Source organism: Anguilla rostrata, chromosome 1 (genome assembly GCF_018555375.3).
Source record: "Anguilla rostrata isolate EN2019 chromosome 1, ASM1855537v3, whole genome shotgun sequence".
NCBI lineage: Eukaryota > Metazoa > Chordata > Actinopteri > Anguilliformes > Anguillidae > Anguilla > Anguilla rostrata.
This window is the reverse complement of record NC_057933.1, coordinates 4,026,071-4,045,000: the sequence shown is the minus strand read 5'-3', so window position 1 is coordinate 4,045,000 and position 18,930 is coordinate 4,026,071. Positions and strand designations below refer to the sequence as shown.

General features: G+C 48.2%; 1 protein-coding gene across 1 annotated transcript in view; it reads left to right on the top strand.

The window, feature by feature from the left end:
- The window catches only part of LOC135234749 (mannosyl-oligosaccharide 1,2-alpha-mannosidase IA), a 218,319-nt gene that overhangs the window by 194,152 nt on the left and 5,237 nt on the right, over nt 1–18,930 (top strand). Inside the window, exons 7-11 of the mRNA XM_064299681.1 lie at nt 4,695–4,818; nt 5,694–5,787; nt 8,139–8,254; nt 13,658–13,877; nt 17,082–17,254. Of these exons, the coding sequence (XP_064155751.1) occupies nt 4,695–4,818; nt 5,694–5,787; nt 8,139–8,254; nt 13,658–13,877; nt 17,082–17,254 (727 nt within the window). The remainder of the gene's footprint in view (nt 1–4,694; nt 4,819–5,693; nt 5,788–8,138; nt 8,255–13,657; nt 13,878–17,081; nt 17,255–18,930) is intronic.

Here is an 18,930-nt window from a genome sequence, read left to right as displayed (position 1 = left end):
GTGTGTGTGTGTGTGTGTGCGTGTGTGTGTGCGTGTGCTTGTTGTGTGTACGTGAGTGTGTGTGTGTGTGTGTGTGCTTCATGTCACTGTATCGGACCTCACCTGCAGTGTGTGCACCTGGTGCCTTTCTGTCCCCCCCATCTCCCATCATTAACTCAGAAATCCACAGCACAGGACCGACAATAAAATCTCTCTCCGCTCTTTTCTTCTTTTCTCTCTCCTCTTTGTCCATCATCGCTCTTTTTAACGCTTTTCCATTTCCCTCCGAACAATGTGTCTCTGCTCCGCCCCCTCCCACCTGCCCCCAATCAGCCGGCCTGCTCCACGCGGAGCGCTGCCCCCAAATTTAATTAACTCATCCTGCGACTAATGCCCGTTAGAGCAGTGACCAGGGACTGCAGAGACCTGCGAGCCGCAGAACTGCAGTGGATTAGTGCTCTCTCTCTCTCTCTCTCTCTCTCTCTCTCTCTCTCTCTCTCTCTCTCTCCCTCTCTCTCTCTCCCTCTCTCTCTCTCTCTCTCTCTCTCTCCCTCTCTCTCTCATTCTTTTCTCTGTCCCTCTCTCTGTCTTTCCTTCTTTTCTCTGTCTCTCGCCCACTCACTCTCTTTTCGTCTCACTTGCTCACACACACACATGCACACACACATACCGGCGCGCACACACACACACACTCCGACACACACACACACCGGCGCGCACACACAGACACACACACACACACATGCACACGCACACACACACACCGGCGCGCACACACACAAACAGACACACACACACACGCACACACACACACACAGCACGTCGGTCCTGGCAGTCGTGTCAGAACCGATACGTTTCGAGCCCTCGGCTGATTGACTGGGCTGAAAACTTCTTCCACCGACCGGGGTTAACAGCTTTAAAAAAGAACAAATACGTTTATAAAAACAGACTGTACGGAATGGCTGGGCGAAACCGTAAAAAATGTTGTAATGTGATATGGCTTCTTTGCTTTCATGATTTTTTTTTAGTCTAGACCGACAGCCCAGACTTAACAAAACATCAAGACATACACTTACTGGATGTGACTGTGGACAAAATAGAAAAATGTTTCGTGGACTGCAATTCATAGAATGTTTTCGAATGTGGATGAAACAAACCTTATTTTATTCTTACCTTTCTTAAACTGCTGACCTCCAGTAATGTCTGTCACCGTTGCTGGGAAAATAATTATTAGTGATTGTGTTGAGTATTAGTCCTGGGTTCATCAGTCTTTGCCCTTCTGTACTAAGGGAGAACAAAATACTAAAAATAAAAAACTATATATATAGTAAATGAATTTAGAATTTGTAATAAAAAATAAAACAGTAATAATACATTAAAAAGTCCTGAGCGTGGCTGGCAAGTGCATTTATTCAGAGGAGGGAAGCCGGCCTGACCTCGAAAGATCCGTCTCAAAGTGGCGCGCCTGATTAATTTAAATTAGACGGGGGCGAAGGACGGGGCTCGGGCAAGGCTGCGCCGGCGCTCTGAAAGGGGATCACACACCGGAGCCCCCTTTAACCGAATAAACGATCCGCTTGACGTGAGCTCAGGGGGGATGCCTCGTGACCGTGGCGACTCGCCGCGGCAACGCGCTGTGGCAACGCGCCGTGGCTTTGTCAGGGCTCACCGCAGATTCGTACGGCGTGGAATGTCACCGCGTCCCTTTTTCCTTTCGTCGGGCAGGTAATAGCGTCTGCTATCGAGTCCTCAAGATAATGGGGTTGGGTCACCCCTAGGAAGAGGGGTGGGGGGTGGGGGGGGGGAGGGGTTGAAGGGGGGGATTTAGAACAGCGGATCTAGAACTAGGGTCCGAAAAATACTGGAGGACTATGAAGTAGTCTCAAGGGGGGTTTTATCAGCAAAGGAATATTTGCCCTTGACATTTACAGTTTAATTTTCCATTTTGTCATACATTTCATGGTTTTGTATGGAATTTTGTTGTAATATGTCATTTTTAAGTCCGCAAAACGTGGAAAATATTCAAAGCAGTTGCATACAGTATGGACGCTCAAGACACAACACCGAAATCAATTAAATGGCCCAAAAATGCTGTATTCACCACAGGCTTCTTTCCCTTATTTCCTTCATTATCTCCAGGAGGTATTTGTTGAAAGTATTTTTTTTTCCTTTTTTATTTCCTCTTCTAATTCCTCTGATTGTTTGAGCCGATACAAAGAAGATGTGAACAGGCAACTTGGAAAGTGTTTCTTTCACTTATTTCCTTCATTATCTCCAGAGGTTTTTATTTATTTTTTTAAATTTATTTTTCTATTTCTGACTGTTATTTGGGGGTTTCTTTCCAAGTTGCCTCTTCACCTTTTTTGTATTGGCTCAAGCATTTTTACCCCACACGTCAGCAGATTGAGACAGGGTGTTTTTAAAATATTTTTTATACATCATTACACAGTTCCACCAATCAAAGTGTGGAGAGTGATTAGATTTCCATTTTTGGAGTGTGAGCCTTTTTATTATTAGTGATGACTATTAGTCAGACGATCACAATCCCTCCCAATGGATATGATGTAATATAGTTTTTATCTTGAATTTGGCATATATGATAAAAGGATTTGGATTTATAGCAGTTCTTCCTTAGCTCCTACTTCTTGTAACACAGTAGTGTATCAGTGAGTCTTTTTCAATTTGGCATTTAACACGTGTTCCGACGGTTGTATTATCAAAATGTTCAGAATGAAAAGGAACAGATTAAATCTAACATAAACCCCTGGAGATCCTAGACAACAATGTGTAAAATAAGGATGCACAGTGTGCCATAAAAATGGACACATCAAAAAACATAAATGGCCAGTTATCCTCACTAACCAGTCAGCTAGCGATAGAGTGAACTGGGTGGAAAAGGAACGAGTGCAGGAGAGAGATGGAAAAAGGAAAGGGCCACTTACAGGCATGCCGATCCTTAAGAAGACAGGATGAGAAAGAGAGAAAAAATGATAGAGGCAGGCTTTTCATTATTGTGCATGATATTATATAACGATATATATTAATGGAATTCTCTGCAACTTTGTGCATTTCTGCAAGTAATTGGCTTTTTCATCTCTTGCACTCACTCTCTCTCCCCCTCTCTCTCTCCCTCTCTCTCTCTCTCTCTCTCTCTCTCTCTCTCCCCCTCTCTCCCCTCTCTCTCTCTTCTCTCTCTCTATCTCTCTCCCTCCCTCTCTCCTCCCTTTTTTTTTACCGTGCTCACGGTTTTTCACTTGTGATTAGATTCAGGCCCATTGTTGTTGTGGATGAGGAGATGGATGGATGGATGGATGGATGGATGGATGGAGGGATGGAGGGAGGGATAAATGGAGGAACGGCGGCCCGGCTCCGTCTCACTCTGTTGGGGATTGATTTTGGGTCCTGCCGCGGCACAACGCGGCCCATCAGGGCTTGAGTGGGTAACGATGCGGACGGAGTCTCTCTGATGCACACAGACGCACGGGGACTTTCCACTTTACCGCCATTATCTCGGCGGGGCCTGGCCTCCTGGCGCCTGCTCCAGTGCCTCCCCCCCCCCCCCCCAGATTTCCTCTAACCTTCTCTCTCTGTCTGTACATTGCATTACATTTATTTGGCAGACGCTTTTATCCAAAGCGACGTCCAAAAGAAAAGTGCATTTCATGGTCATGGACAACTATAACACAGGTTCAATAAGATACGATACTCATTTCATACAGCTATTTCTAGCCAATAACACAGTTTGGTTCACGCAGTGAACACTCTTCTGACCTAGCCTCTGCCAAGCCAAACTAGGGAGAAGAACAAGCCACAATATTAGGACAAATACAAATTTACAAAATTTACAAAAATTACCAAAAAATGCTGGAATGGGGGTACATGTATCATGAGTGTCATCTCTCTACATCTCTCCTTCTGACTGCCTGCTGTACTTTACCCATAATGCCTCTCTCTTTCTCATTCTTTCCTTCTATATATCCTCTCCCTCTTCCTATAACCCCCCCAGATCCCAGATTTCCTCTCTCTCTCTCTCGTGTTAATATCTCAGTAAGATATTACACTATTTTTGCATATACAGGTTATTGTTTATATTATATTCCTCCGGAGCAGTAACAGTAATTTATTATTCCTGTTAGGAGAGCAGGTAACCCCATGACACCTGTAAAAAGACTGTAAATTAATAATTCAGGGCAGGTTCTATATGCTGGTCCAGGGGGGCACAGGGTTCTGCTGGATTCAGACCCAGGGAACCAGAGGTGAAGTGATTATAATCAACTACTGTAACTGATCACATAAGTACCGAGTGACAATGAAAGCCAGCAGATCTTACGGCTCTCCTGGAACTGGGCTGGGGACCCCAGCAGACCCTGTGGCTCTCCAGGACCAGGGCTGGGGACCCCAGCAGACCCTGTGGCTCTCCAGTACCAGGGCTGGGGACCCCAGCAGACCCTGTGGCTCTGCAGGACCAGGGCTGGGGACCCCAGCAGACCCTGCGACTCTCCAGTACCAGGGCTGGGGAAGTGTGGTTTAGACAACGTTGTACTTGTCCCCACTGCATTAGAGAACAAGCGCTGTGAGCTCAATGTTGCCAATTTGTGACTTTGTCTGGGCACAAGCGGGACGAGCTTCGTTTGGAATTTGAGGTGGGGGGGGGGTGGGGATTGGGTGTATCTTGGGGGTGGTTTTCACGGCCCCGGGACGGGGTTCTGTTGCAGTGGCACCAGCTGGAGCTGGGGGTGGGCCTCGGCGGGGAGCAGCATCCTGGCCGAATTCGGGACCCTGCACCTGGAGTTCGTCCACCTGACGGAACTCTCCGGAAATCCGGTCTACACCGAGAAGGTGAGCCGTTGCCACGGTAATCTCTCTCTCTCTCTCTCTCTCACGCTATGTCTTGACTGATTCCAGAACTAACTCCTGTTAGAGTGGTAACGAGGGTCTAGGGACGCCAACAAGCAGAGCAGACGCCTCAAAACTGGCATGGATTATTCCTCCCTCTATTTCTCTCTCTCTCTCTCTTGCTCTCTTAATTTCTCCCTCTCTTTCTCACCCACTCTCTCTCTCTCTCGCTCTCTCTATTTCTCTCTCTCTCTCCTCTCTCTCTCTCTCTCACTCGCTCTCTCTATTTCGCTCTCTCACCTGCTCACTCTATTTTTCTCTCTCACTCTCTCTTTCGCTCTCTCTCTCTCACTCTCTCTCTTGCTCTCTTAATTTCTCCCTCTCTTTCTCACCCACTCTCTCTATCTCTCGCTCTCTCTATTTCTCTCTCTCTCTCCTCTCTCTCTCTCTCTCACTCGCTCTCTCTATTTCGCTCTCTCACCTGCTCACTCTATTTTTCTCTCTCACTCTCTCTTTCGCTCTCTCTCTCTCACTCTCTCTCTCTCTCGCTGTCTCTTCCTCTTTTCCTGAGTGTGTGAACGTGCTTGGTTTTGCAGACACTCATATATAGCAGTGAATGCTGGAGTTAAATGTCCAGTGTTCGTTTAACTAACAGAGTACATATGAGTCCAGTTGAGTCCGTATGTACTCTCTGAGAGTTGATTTAACACTGAGGATTTTACTGTAAATATTGGGGAGCTCGGCCTAGTCCAGAGAGGGAGACCCACAGTACTGCTAGCCTCAGGCACAGGGCTAACTCTGCTTCACAAACAGACACCATTATGAAATGACTCTCTCTCTCTCTCTCTCTGTCTCTCTCTCTCTCTCTCTTTGTCCAGGTGATGAACATCCGCAAGCTGCTCAATAAAATCGAAAAGCCTCACGGACTGTACCCCAACTTCCTCAGCCCCGTCAGCGGGAACTGGGTCCAGCGTAAGTATTCAGTTCAGTTCAGTTCAGTTCAGTTCAGTTCAGTTCAGTTCAGTTCAGTTCAGTTCAGTTCAATTCAATTCAATTCAATTCAATTCAATTCAATTCAATTCAATTCAATTCAATTCAATTCAATTCAATTCAATTCAATTCAATTCAATTCAATTCAATTCAATTCAGTTCAGTTCAGTTCAGTTCAATTAAATAAAATTCAGTTCAGTTCAGTTCAATTCAATTCCGTTATATTTTGTTTTTGTAGCACTTCTTACAGATGGCATTGTCACAAAGCTGCTTTGTTACAGAGATCCAGGCCTGAACGCCAGGTAGCGCACCCTGCCCCCTCGATTTTCCCAAGAATCGCGCAGCGAAAAACCAAAACTGAAAGAGAGGAAATATTTTATGACCCGTCAGCCTTAGATCCCAGCAAACTGTCTTGTGTTTTCTTCTTGCTTTCTTTTTTTTTTTTTTTTTGTGGAGCTGACACCCCCCTGATCACGAGCGCGTGACTGAGCCTGGACTCGACAGATCGCGTGGTCGCGCTGGAGGTTATTTACCAAACCGATTCAGCTCGAGGGTTTTGCCCAGGGGTGCGGTAGGATTCCCTAATGGTCACATTATGTCCACTGCCATCAAGGCCACATGCGAGTGGACAGGCGGTGATGCTGATAAGAACTGAAGAACATAAGAATAAATAATGAGGAGAACAGGCCATTCTGCCCATCTAGAACATAAGAATAAATAATGAGGAGAACAGGCCATTCTGCCCATCTAGAACATAAGAATACATAATGCAATAGACATTTGCTATCAGATCATTGATGTATCAGGGAATTTTAGTCATAAATATAATACATTCATAATTGTTTACACATTTCAATGTCTGAAAGCAGAAATGATCTGTATATATTATTTCCCTATAAATTAGTAAATGTTGCAGCGTCATGGTAATATATGCTTCCAGTGCATTCCATCTCCACACCAGCGTCCAGCAAGTATCCAGCTCCACATATTTAACCCTTCAAGGCGTAAGATCACAAATACGTGATTGGAATGCTCTCAACGGAACATTCTAGCGCTGATGTCACAATCGCTGGTGGTCATTGGAAGCACCGGAGTTCTAGAATGCTGACGTAGGATTTAAAAAAAAAGAAAATAAAGGCACTTCAAAGGATCAAAGACCCTAAGAGTCTCTGCCTCTTTGACCTGGCAAGCCGTCCCGCACGCTAAGGCCTCTGTGTGTTTAAAAAACGGTATTGGTACGCATGTAGGGATTTGTACCGATGCCGTTGTGGCTTAAAGGGAAATGCTTGTACATGTGAGCTTTGATCACGGAGGTGATAAAATTTTTCTTGGCTTTTTATGAAGTGCATTATCAAGCCCCCGGCTTCCTGTTGTCTCATGAATATTCATATTTTCCCGTCACCTCGTCTGAATATGAATTTCCACCCTTGAGGGCGAGAAAAGAAAAAAAAAAGAAGACTCCCGTGGCGGTTTGGCGTCGGGGAAAATTGTAATAAATCCTATTAGCCCTGGAAATTGAATCTTTGGTAATTCTCTTATGTGGGGGACGAGAGAGAAACTGGGGGGGGGGGGGGGGGGGGGAGAAAGAGAAATGTTTTCAGATACAGGCTTGGAAACATCATTTTGCCCGATTAGGAAGGTAATTGTTGTTGTAAGCAAATTTTCTAATGAAGCGGCGCAGATATGCTTTGGGAGGTGGGGGTGGGGCGGGGGTGGTGGCGGGGGGGCGAGGGGGCGGGGGGGTGAGGGGGCAGGGGAGGAGGTTATCGGCTGTGTTCTCAGAGGAGACGTGGAATCAAGTTCATCTCTCACTGTCAAGGGCAAACAGAGCCAGGCAGATAACCTTTACACACACATACACACACACACATGCACACACACACCCACACAAGGATGCCCCCACACACACACACACACACAGATGCATGCACACATGCACACACACACACACACAAGGATGCCCACACATGCACACACACAGAGATGCACACACACATGCACACACACACATACTCACACGTAAGTGAACACACACACAGTGCACGCACACACAGCACAAGGACACTCACATACACACACACACACACCTGAGAATGCCTTGTCGCCTCTCACTGAGAGTAATCCAAGTTTTGGCAAAGATCACTCTGGTTTCTGTGCGCGTGTGTGCGTTTCATGTGGAATAAAGAGTCTTTTGCTGCTATCTGACTGCACTGTATCTCTCCGGGACGATTTCGCACAACGGGGGAGCGGGTGGGGTGGGGGTGGGAGTGGGGGGGCGGTGGGGAATCAACGGGAGACTGAGCGATTTGGGCTTTTTCTCTTTCTCCTCTCAGATCATGTATCTATCGGGGGCCTGGGAGACAGCTTCTATGAGTATCTGATCAAGTCCTATCTGATGTCCGACAAGACGGACGAGGAGGCCAAGAGGATGTACTACTCCGCTCTGCAGGTGCGTCGTCGTTTCCACGGCAATACACGCAGGATGCTGGAGTGGTGCCATGCGGAGGGAAGGAGGGAGGGAGAGAGAGGAGGATGGAGAGAGAGAGAGGAGAGGAGAAAGAGAGACAGAGAGAGAGAGGGAGGGAGATGGAAAGATAGAGAGAGAGAGAGACAGAGAGCAAAGAGATTATACAGCGGGGGATCAAAAAGAAGAAGAGGGAGATGTTTTATAGAGAAAATGGCGAGACAGAGAGATTATACAGAAGAAAGGAGCTGAGAGGGGGAAAGGTTAGACAGATTAACACGGTTAGACAGAGAAACAGAGGGAGAGGGAGAAAGAGAGAGGTTATGAAGGCAGGAACATGGTGTGGGAGAAGAAGGTTATAAAGAGCACAACAGTGAGATGGAGAGTGACAGAGGCATTGCTGTAAGTATGGAAGAGAAAGAAAGAGAGGCAGAGGTTGAATGGAGAGTGGGGGCCCAATCAGAGGAGAAGCGAGAGAGATTTAGAGAGATAAAGGGAAGAGTTGTGACTGTCTTATGATTCTGCATGTTTGCATGTTCAAGGCTGTTCTAAACACGCACAGGTGCACAGACAGACACACGCAAATGCACACAGGTGCACACACACACGCGGGCACACACACGCTCATATGTCCCTGTGTTTCTCACCCATTCATTGGTTGCCTCAGATGTTACCAAGGTTACCGCTGACTCACGCTGAAGTGGTGCCTGGGCTGATTCTATGGTCTGTGCGGATTGGCTGGGGGGGGGTGGCAGTTGAAGGGGGTTTAAATGGTCAGGGAAGGGAGATGGTCAGGAAGGGATTGATGGAACAGCCCCCTTCATCACCCCCCCCCCCCCCCACATTTCAAGATGCAGTCATGGGTGACCAACCTCTACCAACCGAGCCAGCCAGTTGGCTTGGGGCTTGTTCCATCAAGGAAAAATAGAGAGAGAAAGCAGAAAAGCAGGAGTGACGTGAGGAAGAAGAGGATTGGGCATGCTGGGGGATTTCACTTGCCAGGGTGGGCGGGGGGAGACGGGGGGCTGGGGGGGAGCGGGGGCGGGGGGGGGGGAGGGGGGAGCTGTCTTTCGAGACATTGCGGGTGTGTGTCTGATGTGCTTTTCCCAGACTTCTTTGCAACTATATTCCGACTTCAGAAACTACAGTCTGTCAGCTCTCTCTCTCTCGATGTCTCTTTCTCTTTCTCTAGCTGTCTCTCTCTTCTCTCTCTCTCCATCTCTCATTCTTTCTCTTTTTCTCTCTCTCTCTTTCTCTCTCACACACACACACACACACATCAATGCCACACACACGTGGACACATGGAGGTGTTGATAAGAACACAAGAACATGTTTATTCCCGTTCAGAAAGGGGGGGGGGGGCGGTGGGCAGCAGGGGGGCGATTTCTCTGTGACAGAACAGGTGCCGTTGCCATGACATCACCTGGGAGGAATGGAATGGAATTAATTTACAGGTGGAATGCCTGTCACCTGAGAGAGAACGCTGGCAGTGCAGGTGTGTTTCTAAGAAGTAAACAACAAAAAAAATCATCAAACAAAGGTGCTGAAGACAAATAATGACATTATTTCCAGTTATTCTTCACTCCTAATTAGTGCAACAAGTTTTAATTAAGTTCGCTAGCTCCTGCTAGGGGGACGTGTAGTGGCCTTGTTTTCCGTTAATTAATAACGAGAGATTTATTATGGTTCATTCCTCGTCTCTAAGCACAAGGAGCTAACTAATGTTGGCACGCTTTAAAAATTTGGTCGCTCCGAACTGCGATTGTTTCAGCGCCAACAACATTTTTCTGTTGGAGTAAACTCGGCCTCTGCCAGAGCGTCACCCAGTACTCCACCCAAGTCTGGCTAAGCTGAACTTAAGCTTCAGTCTGTGTCTGGTCACCACAGGGATAAAGAAGTAGGTGCTGCTCCGGTAGATCTCGGTAGACAGTAGATCACCAGGAGCAGGGTTGGGCGGCCCCTGCTCTGGCTGCTGAATGAGGTGAGCTTTATTAGGATTGGAGTGTAAACCTACAAGATGGTAGATCTCCAGGAGCAGGGTTGGGCAGCCCTGCTCTAGCTGTTGAATGAGGTGTGGCTTTGTTAGGGTTGGAGTGTAAACCTACAAGATGGTAGATCTCCAGAAACAGGGTTGGGCAGCCCTGCTCTAGCTGTTGAGTGAGGTGTGCTTTGTTAGGACTGGAGTGTAAACCTACAGGGTGGTATATCTCCAGAAACGGGGTAGGGCAGCCCTGCTCTAAAGCATAATTGTGTGAGGGTCTCGAACGCACTTTGGCCGTTGATGTTCAGCATCTCTTCGCTCAGCCACGACAGTTCAGCAGACCGAGCGCGGCAACATTTCCTCACGCTAAATTGAGCCTAACGGAGTTAAATCAACTCTAATAGAGTTAAATCAGCTCTAATAGAGTTAAATCAGCTCTAACGGCGTCTACTGTATGTGGGCCCAACGAGACAGGGAGCTCTCTATTTGAGTTAAAGGTGCTGTATTAGGGTTGATTACATCCTGTGGAAAACACAGACCTCTGCTGCAGCACTTCACTTAAGTGAAGTGATTTATTTCATTTTTCCTGTGAGTTTATACGTGTGTTCCTAGGTTGTTTTTTTTTTGTTTCTTTTTTTCTTTTTTTTACACATGAAGACTGTCCAGGGGTCCAGAGTGTTTACCTGCCCCGTGTTGCTTGAGGGGTGAGTTTGTTTGTATACAGGTGTACATTATACAGGTGATCAGCATTACCTGCTGAATGGTTTCCACTGCTCACAGGTAAATTTAGCAGATCACTTCTAAAGGGGGTATTGGAGAGCTTATTATGGGTTATCCTGCACAGATTGATGGAAGCGCGTGTGGCTGTGTGAAGCTATAAGTCAGTGCTGTGAGCTGGGCAGGCCCTCCCCCCCCATCTCACAGCACCTTTTTTGGGGGGGGGGGGAGAGGAGGGATGGGGGCAGAACCTCCGTGGGTGGCAATTTACACAAATGGGGGTGAGAGAGAGAGAGTGGGCGAACACCGTGGGGAAGCTAACTGCTAAGTCTACTGCATGGAGAGAGAGAGAGAGAGAGAGCATTAGGAGGGTGGGGAGTTTGTTCTTGCCACCTGTTGAGTGTTTTTCTTCCCACTGGGGAGTTTTTCAATTGCTCATTTCTGTGGGGGGGGGGGGGGGGTTCAGATTTTCTTTGGGTTGGAGGGAGGGGATAGAAGGAGAAAAAGCAATGAAGAGAGAGAGAGAGAGGGAGGAAGTGAGGGAGGAGAGCAATAAGGGCAGATTTCTGGCTATCGATCTCCTGCTGCCCTTAACCCTGTGAGACTCGGTGTTGCAAAAAATGCAGCATTTCTTTGCAGGCACTCCAGACCATTTTTTCGAAATATCAGTTTAGAACAACATTTCCTGTCTCTTAGGCCCTATACTGTGTTTCAGCAGCATGTTTGTTGGAAAACATTTTCAGCTGTTACACAGTGAGTACCTGGACTACACACAACACAGGCCCCTCAAGCAGCTCCACTTCGTCTCTCATAACTTTGAGATTTTCCACCACTTATCTTACTTAGTAAATTACCAGTGATATTTTCTGTTGTGATGCCAAATGTTGTGTTGCACGTGTGGATAATCAAGTAACACAAAATATTGTAAGTCATACTTGGAGGTCAACATTGGGACTGAGTGGTAGCACAGTCATGTGTGTTTTAGCAGGCAATAGGCTCGCTATAACAGTGTGCCTGAACCGATGTCTGGTAATGTCCCATGGGTTTCAGTGAACGTTAGGCTTGTGCCACCTTTGTGTTAAGTTCGAGGGTGACCAACACCCCTCTTTGCACCCCCTCCCCCCGCTACCTCCACCACTGCTCCACCTCAAAATACAGGAATGATAGTATTAATCCTCCATTATCTAGCATATGATTGTGCCATTCTGTTTGGTAGTTGGAGGGTGACCAACTTCCCCCCACAAACCCCATCACCCTCTTTAAAATATAGAGAGACGATGGCATTATCGCTCCATTGTCCATGAGTTGTAGTGTATTTTATGCTTGTGTCATTATTGTGTTGGGTAGTTGGGGTAGAGCGTTAGCTTAACTGCCTAGTCATGGTTTTTTGCGTAAGCCTCTATTTCAGACACAGTTTGATCTTTAGACCGTTGTATAAATGAGGCCACTGATCTAGTCTTAAAAGTCACAACATTCATGTTTTTGTTCTGGCGTCTGTCTCCTGTGAAGGTGTTACCCGGTTCTGTACACTTCCATACAAATCACTTGGCGGTAAGACACATAAAAAGTCCATGAAAACCAATGAGCTACTGAAACAGTTCAGCGGGAAGGCGCCAGCGATGGCCGCTTGGCGGGAGACTGCGAGGAGGTCTGTTGAAGGGTAGGAAGCGACGGAAACGCAGTACCTGTAACGCAGAGGGGGCCAACGTTTCTGGGTTTCACGCCGACTTCTGGTCTTAATGACTTAATTAGCGCTAACGTTTACACCGTCTGACGGTTACAGTGAGTACATTTCTGAATGTGCATGAATGATGGTAAATGGACTGCATTTATATAGCGCTTTCATCCAAAGCGCTTTACAATTGATGCCTCTCATTCGCCAGAGCAGTTAGGGGTTAGGGGTTAGGTGTCTTGCTCAAGGACACTTCGACATGCCCAGGGCGGGGTTTGAACCGGCAACCCTCCGACTGCCAGACAATCAGTCTTACCTCCTGAGCTATATCGCCCCTTATGAATGAAGGCCCTATGCAACGTTTTACTGTGACGTAATCTGTGAGTGAATCGGTGTTGGTGTACGTACCGTCGTTTAGCCTGGGTGGAAACAAAAACCAGCACACAACACACACACCTGCCCTCCGGGACACATCGTTACTCTGTAGTCATGAATCCCTTCCAGAAACAGGTAGAACCTTTCGGTTCGCAGGACGTTGGTCTGGAATTCCGCTGGGAGGTCAGCTGTAAAATGCTTGCAAAATCACACACTGGCAACGTTCCGCTCCTAGCACAAAGCTGACCTGTTGTTTTCCAGTGGTGCAGAAGCATCATTGACATTTATTGAAAAAGGGCTCAGTGTAAATCCCACATGGACCAGAGGAGCATAAATAATACTCTCGACATGCGGAAGTAGTTTTTTTTTTTTTTTTTTTTTTTTGTGGTCAGACGATACAAAAAATTGAACTGTTTGGTCTAAATGCAGAATGTATTAATATCTGACACAGCACCATAGCTGCGTGTCACAGAGACCACAACAACTCCATCTGTCTATCTATCTATCTGTCTATCTATCTGTCTGTCTATCTGTCTGTCTGTCTGTCTGTCTGTCTGTCTTATTAGTTTCTTTTCCGTGAATACTTTTGGGTGGGGGGAGAGGGTGGCCAGGTGAGAATAACTCGGCATGTCTCTCCTCAGGCCATCGAGGCCAACCTGGTGCAGAAGTCTCCCGGAGGTCTCACCTACATGGCGGAGTGGCGGGGCGGGCTCCTCGACCACAAGATGGGGCACCTGGCCTGCTTCTCGGGGGGCATGGTGGGGATCGGGGCGGACGACGGCGCGCCCGAAAAGAGGCAGCACTACCTGGACCTGGCGGCCGAAATCACCCACACCTGCCATGAGTCCTACAGTCGCTCAGGTGAGGGGGGGAGGGGCACGAGTCCTACAGTCACTCAGGTGGGGGGGGGCAGGAGTCTACGATCGCTCAGTGAGGGGGGAGGCACGAGTCTACGTCCTCAGGTGAGGGGGGGGGGGGGGGGCACGAGTCCTACAGTCACTCAGGTGAGGGGGGGGGGCACGAGTCCTTCAGTCACTCAGGTGAGGGGGGGAAGAGTCCTACAGTCACTCAGGTGAGGGGGGGGCACGAGTCCTACAGTCACTCAGGTGAGGGGGGGGGGGGGGCACGAGTCCTACAGTCACTCAGGTGAGGGGGGGGGGACGAGTCCTACAGTCACTCAGGTGAGGGGGGGGTGGGGGGGGCACGAGTCCTACAGTCACTCAGGTGAGGGGGGGGGGGGCACGAGTCCTACAGTCGCTCAGGTGAGGGGGGGGGTACGAGTCCTACAGTCACTCAGGTGAGGGGGGGGACGAGTCCTACAGTCACTCAGGTGAGGGGGGGAATGAGTCCTACAGTCACTCAGGTGAGGGGGGGGGGCACGAGTCCTACAGTCACTCAGGTGAGGGGGGGGGAATGAGTCCTACAGTCACTCAGGTGAGGGGGGGGGGGGGCACGAGTCCTACAGTCACTCAGGTGAGGGGGGGGGGGGGCACGAGTCCTACAGTCACTCAGGTGAGGGGTGGGGGAGGGTCCAGGTCTGGGTCCACCTGTGCACTCTGGAAAGCTGGTCCTGGGTCAGAACTCCTGCTCTGGACCCAGAGATCCAGCATTCCGGTCGGGACTCGATTCCGCTCGGCAGCCGGAGCCCGGGGAGAGCAGGGGGGGCTGTGTTTGGATTTGGGAAAACCCTGTTTGATCTCGGCTTTTCACAGCTGTCTCCAGCCCCCGAAACCAAAGCACATCAGCACAGCCAGGATCAGTCCGTACGCCGAAGACCCGGACGCATTCATCTTCAAAGTTTAAAAAAATAAATAAAAAATAAATAAATAATCATTTTCGTGTGACACATCTCGTACCAGGTTTCTTCGTTTATACTCGGAATACTTTTCATCTTTTTTTTTTTTTTGCCCTTTAAAAAAAATGATACTGCGGTTCGGATTCATCATTAGAGAGAGCTCGATATTAAACTCCGAGACTCAAAAGCAGATCTCGGATTAGATGCATTTGGAGAGGGAAAAAAAAAAGAGAGATTTCTTTCAGCTCTGTCAAGTGTGTAATATTAGTTGAGGTCTTTTGCAGGGATAGTTCACTTTTTGGGTTTTTAAAAATATTATTTCAGGCCAAGTGCGTGTTTCCTGATGGGCCAGACAGCTTTTAGACCACAAACCCCCACAGGGGGGCTAAGGGAAGAAACTACGCTTTTGAAGAATAATTTGGTAATATAAATGCATACGACCTCTGGAAGCGTAATATCTCTGCGCAAACTGCTTCGGAGTTACTTTAAATGTGTTTCCCCCCCCCCCCCCCCCAAATGCCCTGATATCTGCCATTGTAAAGATGGCAGCCACATCACAAACCTGTCTTGAGTATCCAAAATATCCGACGTTGCGTGCGTAATCGGTCTGGGCCAATAGAAAAACATGATGCAACGATGCTGAAATCATATCAAGTCGCTTGTGTTTGTGTTTCATACCGAAGTGCAGGGGATCCTGGAGGATTACGCAATCCTCTGGTTTCTGTTTTTACCTGAAAGTCAGAAACACAGTCAGACCCAGGAACCACGTGAGGTGAGATTATGAATAATAAACAGCGAAATGTATTTACCTGATAAGCGCTGAGCAGGTACTGCAGCTCTCCAGGACCATGGCTAGCTCTGTCTCTGTAATACAGCAGACCAATGTGATATATATATAAATATGATATAATATATAATATCTATGTATCTGTGATTGATGGACTGGGAAAATTTACTGCATGGAGTTGAATTGCGGGTTGGTCCAATCTTATCTGCAAAGGGACGGTGCTGGTGCTGATGCTGGTCCTGGTGCAGGTTTCTGTTTTAGCCCAGCACTATGACACCTGTTTCAACTAATTACCCAATCCTCCGCTCCAATCAAGACCTTGATGAGTAGAATCTGGTGTCTTAGTGCTGGGCTGATACAAAAACGTGCACCCACACTGGCCTTTTTCAGATTAAATTAGATGCCTATGGCCTACAGTGTGATGGCACTGCTGTTATAATGGGTAGTGGACTGGGCTTGTGACTCAGAGGTTGCAGGTTTGATTCCTCGGTGGGGCACTGCCTTTTTACCCTTGAGCAAAGGTATTTCTAGCGCTATAATTAGATTTCTACAGAAACAAATTCGGATTCTTTTTTCGCCTCTACCCCAAACCCCTTCAGCTACCCGTGCACCCACCACCACCCCCCCGCCCCCCGCCCCCCTCCAGCGGGGGGGAGTCCCAGTGACTGCAGGCGAAGCCCCAACCTGACGGGCTGGCTCAGTCTTCCAGCATGTCTGCTGCTGTGGCTAATTAAACAGGAGTCCAGGTTCCAGCTGGGCGGCTTCTGAGACTCATTACAGCATGGCCAAGATAACCCTATGTCCTGCCTCTCTCTCTTTCCCTTGCCCTTTCTCTCTCTCTCGCTCGCGTTCCCTCTCTCTCGCTCTCTCTGTTCCATCTCTTGCTGTCTCTCTCTTTCTCTCTCTCTTTTGCTCTCTCTGTCCCATCTCTTGCTGTCTCTTTCTCTCCCGCTTCCTCTTTCTCCCTCTCTGTCTCTGTATGTCTCTCTCTCGTGAAACTGCTTGTGACTGAGAAAATGCGTGTACCATCTGGAGCAAACAAGGCCACAAGGAGGAAAAGGAATAAGCAACATAAATGTAATTAAAAGAAAAAAAAAAAAAAAAAAAACAGAAAACAAAGCTTACCACCACCTAAGAATGCCTAGGCAGCTTCCATCGCCATGGCGAGGGAACACTGTTGCCATGACGAAGGAACACTGGCAATTTTTCTCTTTGGGCTGTATAACATCTCTGTTAATTGTAGGATACAAACCCGGTGTTATTTACTTTTATCGGGTTTCAGCGATCCGAGATCAAATGCGTGTTTTAGTCTAATGAGACCTGTGGAAGCAAGCCCAGGGTGCCTGATGTCTTAATGCAGTTTCAGTGCCTGCCTTCTTTTTATCTGACTTCTTTTGAACCTTTTCATTATTGATTTCATTTACATGAATAATCATGATGATGGACTGAAAATGAGTTTCGTGATGTTTCTCTTCCCAAACAGCCACAAAGCTGGGGCCTGAGGCGTTTCGGTTCGACAGTGGCGCGGAAGCCACGGCGACCAGGTTGAGTGACAGGTACTACATCCTGCGGCCGGAGGTGATCGAGAGCTACATGTACATGTGGCGGCTGACCCACGACCCCAAGTACCGGCAGTGGGGCTGGGAGGCGGTGGAGGTGAGTGCGCGCCTGTGTCCCCCCCGCCGGCATCGGCGCTCGTACCCCCTGGATAGCGCGCGACTCCGGTCCGGATCTGCGCCGGCTCCGCCCAGGGCGGCGCTGCCTTCGGGCCAGAATCGGCCCAGGACCGGCCCGGAGTCGCTTGCTCTCTGAGTTTGGGGCTCGGCCCAAAACTTCAATCCACAATTGTCCTTTACACTAAATCACAGCTGCGTTCAAGTTGTCGTTTTTTTTTCCATTTGTTTTGTTCACAAACTGTTTGGAGAGCGCAGCACTCAGTCGCCAGCATTAGCTTGTGTGGGTCTGGAAAGGAAGGAAGGAAGTAACACGTGCGTTTACTCACAAAACAACAAACGTTAGGCCTTGAATGAAGACGGCCTTTTGTCTGCGCTACAAAAAAAAAGTTGATTCTCCGCGCTGTTCGCCAAGTGGATTGTAATGCCAGGCAGCTTTCGTCTCTAATTGGAGTTATCACCGAGGAGCCCAATTCTGTTCTGGTGGAGGATGCCTGCGGAAGTTTTCTATTTATGCTCTGGTACCAAGCCAATCCCGTCCCCACCTCAGAGCGGCTAGGCTAGGCTAGGCTAGGCTACGATTAGCGAAGAGTCTGGTTTAGTATTCAGTACATCTGCCCCTTCCAGGTGAAGGAAAGTGCAGTAAAAAAAAAGGAGAAAAGGAAACGCTGTTAAATTTCTCCCAAGCCCAATTTCAGTTGAACTCCCAAAAGCCATGGTAAAAAAAGGGGGGGGTGGAGGGAGAAAAAAACTATAGAGGATAAAATGGAGGATAAATGAAAGAGGATCCGTGTTGTTGTGCCATAGGTGTCGGTTTTGGGGAAGAGGGAAGAAATCCTCTCACGTAGGGGCTCCTGCGGGGGCTCTTAAACTTATATTATACTCATTCCCTGCTAGACTGACACCTCCATTTCCTCTGGCTGTTTAGCTAATGAGGGTGTGATGCACCATGGAGGTGTGTGCGTGAGGGACTGTGTGTGTGTGAGAGGGACTGTGTGTGTGTGTGTGTGTGTCAGAGTAACTGTGTGTGTGCGTGTGTGTCTGTGTGTGTCCATGTTTGTTTGTTGTGTGGGTGAGGGACTATGTGTGTGTGCTTGTGTGTGGGACTGAGTTTGTGTGTGTGTGTGTGTGTGCTTGTGTGTGGGTCTGAGTTTGTGTGTGTGTGGGGGGGACTGTGTGTGTGTGCGTGTGCTTGTGTGTGGGACTGAGTTTGTGTGTGTGTGTGGCACCCAGAGGCCTCATCTGTTTTGATCTTGACTGGGGGCAGAGTGGGTTTGGTGGACGTGAGCAGTGATCACAGCGAGGCGATTGGTCCACGGCCTCAGGGCATACTGAAGTCCCGCCCCCTTGTTACCTCATCACAGACGAGGAAACCATCTGACGTGATATCAGACCATCCCACACAGAGGAGCCTGCTGCTAAAGGTCATCGATCAGCAAGAAAAACAAAACAAAAAAAGAGAGAAGTGAAAAAACTGGGGGGATAAAATCAATGGCTCTCACTGTTTTTTTTTTTTGTTTTTTTTTTTTACGAAGAAAGAAGAAAACAACAAAACATGTACCTCTTTCTAAATACGAGAAGGAGAGAGGGAAGAGCCTGGTTTGGGACTGGCATTTCCGGCGGCATCGCCCTGTGGAATTTAGTGTGGGCAAGACGCAC